The following is a 10,929-nucleotide window of genomic DNA, read 5'->3' as shown; positions in this document are numbered from 1 at the left end:
TTTATTCACAATTGACGGGCCCCCACTTAGCTTTAGAAGTGCCTCCCGGTCTCCAGGTGAAGGCCCGCTCTCAGTAAAACCTAGTTTTTAGAGAGTGAGGACTGCCGATGATGAAGCATGACACCTGGTGGTGTGTGAGGACAGTCCTTAATTTTTTGTGAGATGCCAGCGTCCACATGTAGTTTTGGTCACATGCAGTTTCGGTCACTTATAACTTGTGAGCAGCTTCTTTTTGTATATTCATGCTAGGTTGGAGGCCAGCTTGCTCCAAGTGCCCCGTGCCTCTAGTTACCTCCCCCAGGAGTTCATAGGCTTAGTGTGTTGCACGTTCTTACATGTACCCAATCAATCATCTGCAGTTCTAAACACAACCCACCAATCATGTAAGAGGTGCTTTCAGATATACGCCCAACCTATTGGCTTTGTCAGTGCTTGTTTGTTTCTTAGCAAGGGTTATCTTTATTGGTTAGTCTTTGAGCATGGTCCTGGTGGCCACACGGCATGTATTTTTCACACTCCTGGATATAATGTGTTTTTGCTTCTACAGATCCGAGGGATGATGCCCTTCACTCCGCCTCCCTGTGGTTCAGATGGTGCAGCCACGAGACGCCCCAGATGCGGCGCGCGCAGCCTTCCATAGCTGGAGCTTGTTTATGTGCATCACCTTTTCACAAGGACTGAGTGACATGATGAGCATCCTCTACATTCTCCACATTCTTCCCCTGGCCGCCTCTTTGGAAGGTAACACTACTGCTTTAATAATGTGTTAGCAATTAATCTCATTATGAGACTGTATCCGTAAACATGTTGTTGCACTTGTTTCCTTCACCATGCTTCACAATCTGTTGTGCAAGACAAAATCACCAAAACAAAAACACATAGACGTGCACCCAATGCCCCAGACCTCCGCTGATTGGATGTGTGAGTGTCCCCCGTCATTGTAATACGATCGCGGTGCAGGACGCGGCCCGTACACTTATCTGCGACGTCGACCTCCTAAAAATAAACATGGTAACAAAGTAATATATTCGACTAATCCTTCTTAGAAAACTTTGAAAACAGAAAAGGAGAGATTAAAAGATTCTAAAAAGTTGGTGGCTATCTTTTCTTGGATTCCATATTGAGAGAACAGTGGATCAGATTCTCTTACACTTCAATCTTGGCTGCAAGGAGTGGAAGCTCATACTTGCTGTCTTTGACATTTGTTATTCCCCAACCACTCACTCTTAAACCTTTTATGGGTGGTCCTGATGAAAGTGGTTGCAATTTGAAAATTTCCACCGAAAGGTGTGTTGACCTGGCTGTTGTGATACCCAAGCCTACAACACTTTCGCAGGCATTTGTCGAATTGTTTTACCGTGATTTCCACAGTGTATGTGGATCTTGGCAGGGTGGTGGATGTATGTGATGAGAGAGTGGTAATGTGTGGTGGTAGGAGAGGTTAGAATGGTTGTGTGATAATGTTTGGGGGACATATTACATGTTTCTATATATGTAACATTCTTTGCAATGTTAAAGTCCATCAATGTATTTGTTATGTGTATTATTAGATAGAATAATTGCATCTCTGAGCCAATTACAATTCTAAACAGGTTTTTTACTTTTTTGTACACTAGAAAATTGAAGGGGAAAAAAAATAAGAATAATGTAAGAAATACAATAAAAAGACAAATACTATCATGAGTACAAGGTTGGCATGTTCAATTTGTACAATGGACAGCCCCACAGAGCTTTAGTGAACCTATACAAAGAAAGATAGGTCGTGTGGGAGTTTTCATTACTTTAACTTTTGATTTGCTCCCCCCTTTATCACAGACATAGAAGCAACATTTGAGGGGGTACCTACAGATATCTAGTGGATGTGTGATTGATACAGCACCACTAACCAGAATACTGCACACTTTAATGTGGTTTGACCTACAAAACACATACACACTACATGTGTGAGAGCACTCAAATTAACAAGGCCAGAGGAGCTGGAGCCAAGCCAAAGGTCTGGCTTGTTGACTCCATGGGGCAGATTTTCTACTTCCGGTGCATCTCTGCTAATCAGCAGGGTTGTACCCAAAGAGTTGCAATGCATCTGCTCATCCGTGCGCCGCATTTACATTGCGGCGCAACGTGGTGCACAGAAGGGCAGATGCGTGTCGCATCCCCCATCGGAAAGGTGGCGCATTGCTGGAGTTGCATCGCAAGCGCGACGCAGGTACAGCAAGGCTCGGTGGTGCCCTATCCCTAACATGCTGCGTCAATTTTTACGCCTGCTTTAAGCAGGCGCAGGGTTTTGACTCAGCATGGTCTTAAAAGTGACTGAGTGAAATCTTGTAGATTTCACTCAGCTACTTTCAGAAGGCGTTCCTGATGCGTCATGTTGTAAATACCCCGCAGCACAAAGTCGGCGTAAAAGAGGTGCAAGGGGCTTGTAAATCTGCCCCTTAGTATCCATGTACGACCCGACACATGAAAATGTTACCCAAGTAAATTGTGCAACCAACATCATGTGAACATATGATAAAGCCTCTTCTTAATTCAAAAAGTGCATTTCTCTAACATGCAGAAGCTTTTTTGGGCCTTAAAACATCAGGTTGTCTCACTTACCTGAGAGGTTTTTATTGAAAGGGATAATCCTAAACGTGACCTTAGAGACATTCGTGCCAACACCAGGCTCATGGTGGCCCTGGGCAGGGAGCGTAGGTAGGAGGCCCCGGAAGAGGGGGTCCGGGCGGGGCAGAGCGCGGAGGCCAGTGAAGAAGGGGGGCAGGTGTTTGGAAGTGAACAGAGCCGGAGGCCGCCAAATCCCTGCCAGGGGCCGCCATGCAATTATGTATCCATCCTCAGGGGATTATTATATTAAGGACATATATATTGGCGTGGTGGCCCCTGGAGTTTGGTTGCCCTGTGCAGGTGCACAGCTTGCACATGCCTAAGGCCGCCCCTGCCAACACCCCCACCATTACAACAATGGCATTAGTGAATTCAGTTCACATGTGCACCCTGATTGTGGCTGAGGTTCCTATTACAAACGAAACAACACTGTAGTCTATTAAATCAAACATAAGAGGTTGTTGTACAATGCACTCACATATTTGAAGATTCTCCACTGTGTTACAATGAAGAAAAAAAAGGAGGCATGGTGAAATAATATTTTTGCCTAGGATCACACACTTTAGACAAGTGGAAAGTCAGAATGAGGGTAAGTTTGCGGGTTTCACGCTGTGCAATTCACCCACTATATTGTTATCTTTTTTACTCTTCTTTTTTTTTATTACATCAAAAGTAATCATCTCTGTTTAATTTTTGGCGTTTGAGGTTACATCACAAACACACACACACACTCTCAACACTGCTGATTGAGGTACAGGAAGGAGGAGTACCACCAGAAAAAGGCTCAAAAAGCGATTTTGGTGGGATGGTTTTCTAATGAAAAAAAGAAGAAAGTCATTCTTTGGTTTTAATAAACCCCTCACTCACCGACCTAGTCGGTGACATGCTTCATCATCGGGGCCACCTTGACAGCCGAGTGCCATCAAGGTGTGCTGCGACACCTGGAATACAGTGGAGCTGGTATATGAGTGATGAGTGCAAGAAAAAAAGGTAAGTGTGTTAAAAATTGTCCTGGTATGGCTTATAGGAGAACATTTTTATTCTTAAGACTACTGGACAATATTAAAAACGTGTGTGTAGATACAATAATAGGTTTAATTATGATCAAGTGTATCTGTAATATAAGTGGAAGGTCTACATGTTTCAAACCGTAATAGAAAATGCCGGTTTTTCTTCAGGACCAAAAAAGGAAATGGGTGGTCAGGGTACACTAACGCCCTGCCATACCTGCATTCCTTTGTTCCCTAGTAACAAAAAATGGTTACAGGGCGAAAGAAGCTGTAACCCGAGGGTGGTTACGCTAGGAATAAAAAATTACCTGTAAAGAGAAAGAGTATAAGTCACAAGAAAACTCGTTACGTGCCTGCAACGTAGTGAAGTGACGAAATCTGCTGTCTCTGTGAGTCATCCCACACTGAGTTAATGCGGACTATTTAAGTGCATTGTGCTGCTCAAATACATGAAAATAGCGTATTGGCACAATACAGCCAGAATGGCTTTCTAGCACACCTATCAATGTTTGTGTGCTTGGTGAGAACGATCCGTGATTCTTTTGTCACTCGCATCCATTAATTATAGGTGCGTGGCTATGCAACAATCATATCCTGAAAGGAATAACGACGTGCTATTGCTTCATCATTGTTACAATCTCCCACACATACACAGTCACACACGTCACACACAGACTCAACACCTCTGGTTCAGGGTATGTGTAACGTAGTAGCTTTAAACAGACGAATGCACATTGGGATACTCTATCACACCCTACAATACATTCACAGTCAAACACACAGTCACACACACACACACACACACACACACACACAACACCTTTCAGGGTGGGATAACCTATGACACCCATTCACAGTCACACACACAGTCTCAAACACACAAACACAGTCAACACTGCTGACTGCTAGTATGAGTAATATAGGAGCATTAAATAGAGTAGTGCACCTTTCAGGGCGGGATAACCTATTACATCCTACCACACAGTCACACACACACACACAATCAACACTGCTGACTGCGAGTATCAGTAATATAGGGGCAATAAGTAGAGCTCTGCAGATTTCAGTGTGGGGTGACCCATACATAGAATGTGTCATCTTTTATCTTTCAATATCTGGTGTGTTGAACACTGTATTCTACAGTACACATTCTCCACACCCATATCCGTTTCAAAGTCCACTTGCAGTCATTCACACTGTGTCTCACATATCTTTTTAGGCTCACCAGATTATCAGCTCATTCTGATATCTTAACAGGGTTTTGCTGAGTCTAAATGTATCTGACACATTATTTATTGATTACCTTTAGTGAAGTGTTGAACATGCGCCTGAAAGAGTCGGATGGTTCATGCAGGGACAACAGATAGGGCATGTTGGACTTGGCCCTTTTGGCAGGTTCACCCCTAGACTTTTTGCTTTTAATTGTGACCTGATACTAGTTGTTTTTTGCTTCTGCACACTTTAACCCTGTGTCCCAGTGTAAAGTGCATGCGCAGTATGAGTGCGTGTGGTGAGATTGGCCTGCCCTTCCAGAGGAATGCATGGGGAATGTGTGTGTCCATGGTAGTACCTGATGTGTGGGGAGTGCAGGGGCAAGTTTGGTATGTGTGCACTCGTGAGATTAAATGCTGCGCGATGGTGTGCGCGGATTTAATGTGTCTGGTGTGGAATTGCAACTTCTAGAAGTTGGCATGTCTGTGTGGTAAATGTGAATTGAATGTCTGGCTTGTGATTGGCTGGAGCTGGCTGGTGTGCCTGGCTCCAGGAGTCAGGATGGGTCTGCCCCGGTGGTGCATGGTGAGATCTGCATGCTGATGGGATGGAGGAGTACACCTGGGACCTGAATGGGGCTGGGCCTTCCCTCCACAATGCTGGCTCCGCCCCCTGTGGTGCATCTGATGTCACTAGCCTGTCCTGTGAATTGGGATTGGCCAGAGCAAAACAAAGTGCTCAAGAACCAGTTGTAACTGGTTCACCCCTGCCCTGCAGCCTGAGACAAAGGGAAAATGTGTATAAAAAGGGGCTGTGACCACTTGTAAAGTGGTTCTCTGATCCTAAACTTGAGGGGGGCCTACTGCTGCTGCTGGGCGCCAGGAGGACCGTCACTGGGTGCTGCCTCCCTGCTGGAGGGCCCTGTGAGCTGGCCCCTGGGCCCAGCCTTTGCCCCCCTGCACCCTGAAGGACTTTCCCTGGACTTCTTTTGCCTATAGCGCCTCGGATCGTTTTGTTTTTCATCCTAGGAGGGGGCTCTGCTGTCCTGAGGAGCACTGTGCTCGGCCCAGGAGGACTGCTGGTGGCCTGCAATGCGGAGAGGCTGCCTGGGTATTCCCCCCTTGTTTTGACATCTGGCAGGTGCCCACCCTGCATTCTGGCCATGTGTGTGTCCTTTGTTAAATTACGGGTGCCCCCCCATTTATGGCCACTTGCTTTTGATTCGAATTGCGCAGGTGCCTACCCCGCAACTTTGCCCTTCTTTTTGTATTTATTTAGAGGGCAGGTGCCCACCCCACTTCCTGTTATTATTATCGAGGGAGACTACCCCTCGAATCACCACGTGACCCGAGCCGCACATCAAATCCCTCCCGGGCCGCTGCCCAGCGCGACCAGGAAGGCAGGCAAGGCTGTGCATTTGTTGCCGGGGCGTCCGCAACAGAAGGGAAGCCCCACGAGAGCGGTGGTCAGCGCGAGGAGTGATGCGGGGCTCCCGAGATTGAGGGAGAGCCCCGCAGTAGTAGTGAGGCATTCTCACGGCGCAGGGGGGCGGAGGCACGTTGTCGGTTCCTGCCCCCTGCCGCATTGAGGAAGCGCAGCGGTACCGGCGAGAAGAGAAGCCTGCGAGCAACACTCCGGTGAGTAATACCGGTGGGGAGGGGGCCCATCTCGAGTCCCGTGACCGGGGCCAGCCTTACTTGCTGTTTTGCTTTGAACAGCCCCCTCAGTGAGCGCGCCACTATGCCCATCGTTGGTCCTGAGTATTCTTAAAGGGCCAGTGTCCCGCCACTTGCCCAGGCACCCTAGTGGTGCCATTCTCCAGAGCGGCCCCAGATGGCAGCGGGCCGCGCCAACGTTTTGGGCACCATTATTCATAGAGCCTGCGGGCCCCAACGAGGCCCTAGTTTATTTCAGAGCCTAGCCGGCTCCCCTTGGCACTTTAGTTATTTACTGAGCCCCGTGTGGCTCCAACGTGTGGTGCCATTTATTTAGAAGGCATACTGAGGGCCCAGAGGGGTCCAGACTGTTCCCCTGTTGTGTGGCCACGATTCACAGCTGCCCCGCTTGTGAGAGGGCAGCTGCCGCATTCTTGGGCACAGTGCGTACCAGTGCCCACCTGTGTGATTTCACAGCTGCCCAGCAATTAGTGGGCTGCTGCCAAATTTAGGCCCAGACTCTTGTGCATCTTTGCTTTTTGCTGCCTGCACAGCCTGCCCTGACTATTTGGACATAGGGCGTTGGCCCTGGGAGAGGCCAGTTGGCCCTGGGGACAGTTTCTCATGTGTGATACCCTTACTTGGGGTACTCTGATTGATGCCTAATGTGACTTTTGCGTGCAATGCCTTTATGGCTGTTTTAGAACTCTGACTGTGTTTTCATGCTTAGGAGGTTGTTTTGCCTAGTATAGTTTATACTAGCCAGTTTATGTGTCCCTGCATGATCCATGCCTATGGTGATTAGAATTTCGTAGCATGTTCCTACCCTTTACCAGTGGTTACTGGTTGTGTCCTACAAGTTTTATTTTGTGCTAAGTACTATTTCTACCAAGTGCTGATTCTGACAGTGGCCCACGTGGCCCTGTCATGTGTAAATAATCCCGTGTAAATACTGCCCACTGCCAGTTGGCACAGTGTATCTGTGTGATTATGATCTAATGTGTTTATGGTAATACAAAGGCTATTTTGTATATATAACCTTGTGTAGAGTTCCTTTTTGTGGTGTGCCTATTGTGTTGCTGCTGTGATTGTGTTGTGCAAACGCTTTACACATTGCCTCCAGTATAAGCCTGACTACTCGTGCCAAGCTACCAACGGGGTGAGCAGGGGTTATCGTTGGCGTGTAACTCCCTTTCCCTGACTAGAGTGGTGGTTTCTGCCTGGCTTTGGCGCAAGCCTTAGCCAACCAGAAATCCCATTTCTAACAGGGCAAAAGAGGTGAAAGTGTTAGACTATTCATCACACAAGTCTGCGTGAGTAGCGTGCCATACCCTTGTTGTACATTGTCCGTAGACTATGGTTTTGTAGTGTGGTGCAGCATGAGGTGTTGTGCAAGTGGTTTGAAGGGATGCTCCAATTTGGTCAAAAGGATATTATTACTGCACTTACGCAGGAGTGAAGCAGAGCGGTGTTACTCTGATGTGTGTCTGCAGTGGCTGCACTTACGCATGGGGTGCTGCGTAGACATGTATATGGATGTCTCGATTTCCCAGAAACATGCAGAACTCTTCTCCCATCCTAGTAGGTCAAGTGTTCGGTCACAAACAGGTTACAGAACCTGGCTCTCTGGACCAAAGGAAGTACCAAAGCCAGACCTTCTGGAAGCTGGGATGGCCAGGAAAGGCCAGTCTGCACTGTCCTTCTTTGGAAGCAGACTGAGTTGAAGAAAGTTTAGTCCAGTGGTGTGGGTGGATCAGTGAGGGATTCAGGGATCTTTAAATGAGATATGTCGGTCAGAGACACCGGTGCAGAATCTGCAGGGCCAGATGGTGTGGTTGTGCATGGACACGCCTGCACTGCCTTTGTTCTGGATTCAATTAAATCAATCTTCTGAGGAGGTGGAGAGGTACTCTGCTCTGCCGTTGGCACAATCTGGGCAGAATGCTACCAGATTGCCATATACAAAGTCAGGGCGCAGTCTAGTGTATTGCAAGTCTATGATAGGTTGTAGTATACCACTGCTGCCTGTTGTAAATCTCCTCCTCCTTAACCCTTACAGCATAATCACCAAGTCACAGTTCGATGTAAACTGCGGGGCATACGCATAAATTGCTGCAGATTTTAATTCAATCTTTCATTGTTGAAAGGTTGGTCGAACCCCTTATTATTACGTTTTAAAAATCACTTTGCATGGTGTGCTGTATAAAAGATTGTTATCAGTGTACCGGCCCTTATAAACAGTTAAATCCTAATACTCTACAGAGCAGATATTGAACACAAATCTTACAAAGGTTCAGAGCTTGAGAAGGCTATTAACACTTTAGAATTTCAGCTTATCTTTTGACAACTTGTGCCCCAATTCTCCACTAGGTGTAGACTTCATTCATTAAATAGGTTGGTGGGTGTGGCAGCTCAGAACCGCGGCTCCGGCTGGGTAATGTATGCCACTGAACTGTTCCCAGTCAAGACAGCACGTGCACAAAAAAGGAACTAAGGGGTATATTACCAACGAGTAGCGATATTTATCGCGAACTAGGCTTAGAAACGATTTTGCTTGTCTTGTCTCTGATAATAGTTGCCATGCTTTTCAGCCAAAATCATGGGCCAGTGTGGAGATTGTAGTTTTGCTTATCACAGTGTAATATGTAATAACGGTAAGCTGTTTTATCTAGTAGGGCGCTTTAAGGAATGTTAGGAATGTTAATATCTTTAATGTTCTATGTTAAGAATACTTTGTTGGGGAATGCTGGCATGCATCATTCAAGGAATAGCACTGCTTCTGAGAAGTGCTGGTCGTGGGTCCCATGATGAATAAATCTTCTAATTCAATTTGAAGTTGTCCTTGGATTTCTTCTGGAATCACATGCTACTCACGGTCACACTCACGATGGGCTCAAAACTCTGGTATGCAAAATGGTGTTGCAAAGAAATGCCAGATTTGGCCAAACATATCACACACGACATGCAGCTACTCGTCAGCTATGTTTTAAAATTTGCCAAAGTTTTCTAGTCCTTTAAATAAAACGCAGCTTATTTTACATGTAAAACCAAACGTAAACTGCTCGCAAGTTTTATGAGATTTCACTCTATATTTCACTCTATATTGCCTAACACAAAGAATAACTGAATGACTTGTGGCAGTAGCCGAAGGAACAACACACAATTCTCTCACACATAAAGGACAGGTAACTAATCCACTAAAGAGGTAGTGAGAGGTGCTGAAGACCTGTAGTATGCTTTCTGTAAACAAACATGACATAGAAGAAGTACTACAGTCCTTGAAGAAAGAGCCAGACCTCTTATGGAACTGTCATACATGTGTGTATTGCTACAGTGAGGTGATGCCTCAACTACCTATTGTGTTATGATTCATCACTGGGTTCCACATCCTGTAATGGGATACATCCTCGAGTATTACTGTTGTTGCACTGTCTCCTAGCCATGCTTAAGGTAATGTCCCTTACATCCACATTTAAGTTTCCCTTTGAGAAACTGTCTGACTGATATTAAAATTGTATTTGGATAAGATAAACATGGTTTTACCAGTATCTCCCAACCCCAAAAATTTCAGCAAAGGCAACAGGTCTAGCATTGTACACGAACCATTTGTTTTTTAATAAATCTTTGTTTGGGGAGCTGCTGGGCCCTCATCAATCTAAAAAAAGAAATTGTGGTTTCAAAAAGCACAGATTACATAGTAGTCTGTTGTACCTGGTTCTCAGTGCTATGCATCTTTCCTGGTTCTCTGCCTTGCTGCTCAGCCAGAGTGGATGTGTTGTGAAATGCTGGTGCATGGTGAGGTAATGGAATGTTGGGGATGCCTGGTGGATGAGGGTCATTGGTGTATGGGCTGAGCAGTAAGGGAGCTAGCTGTTCCTTGTGCGGCTTCATTATATCTATCTATCTACATCTAGAACATCTTCAATAAGCCTTCATCATCTATCTACACCTCAGCCACTGAAATTATTTAATCTTACAACATAGTTCCTAGCACTATTCTTTGTGTGGATGTGCTCTGTGTGAAAAACCAGAATGATGGCACTGACAGAGAAGGTAGGCAGTATCTGAGGCCACAGTGGGCTGGACTGCCGCCTTATGCTGTACTGTGCAGAATAAAAATGTGTAGGAAACAATGACAGACCCATGGAAGAAGAGGGCTGGCTGAAAGGCCTTATTAATAGGTATACTATACATATAATTCTAGAAAACTCAAAAGGTCTAGGCTAAAACTGGAGGGTCAAGCAACAAACCTTGTCTCTCTTTTCTGTTGACATGTTTCGGTGTTCCGTATAAGTTCAGGCACCTTCCTCAGGATTAAAGGTATCTCACATCAAACACTGTGAGACAATCTCTGCCTCATGGGGCATGTTAATCAAGTGCATTTAACACATCCTTTGCTGTTTTACAAAATGGAATAATATCAGTGGAAACGCTCCTTCTTGTCAGAA

General features: G+C 45.9%; 1 protein-coding gene across 1 annotated transcript in view; it reads left to right on the top strand.

Moving 5' to 3' along the window:
* Positions 1-579: 579 nt before the first annotated feature.
* LOC147700600 (ephrin type-B receptor 5-like) overlaps positions 580-10,929 on the top strand; it is a 276,679-nt gene continuing 266,329 nt past the window's right edge. Inside the window, exon 1 of the mRNA XM_086929705.1 lies at positions 580-741. Within this exon, the coding sequence (XP_086785831.1) occupies positions 591-741 (151 nt within the window). The 5' untranslated portion in view covers positions 580-590. The remainder of the gene's footprint in view (positions 742-10,929) is intronic.

Source organism: Lissotriton vulgaris, chromosome 7 (assembly GCF_964263255.1).
Source record: "Lissotriton vulgaris chromosome 7, aLisVul1.2, whole genome shotgun sequence".
Lineage (NCBI taxonomy): Eukaryota > Metazoa > Chordata > Amphibia > Caudata > Salamandridae > Lissotriton > Lissotriton vulgaris.
Note: the sequence above shows the minus strand (reverse complement) of the source record. Positions and strands in the feature narration are given on the sequence as shown.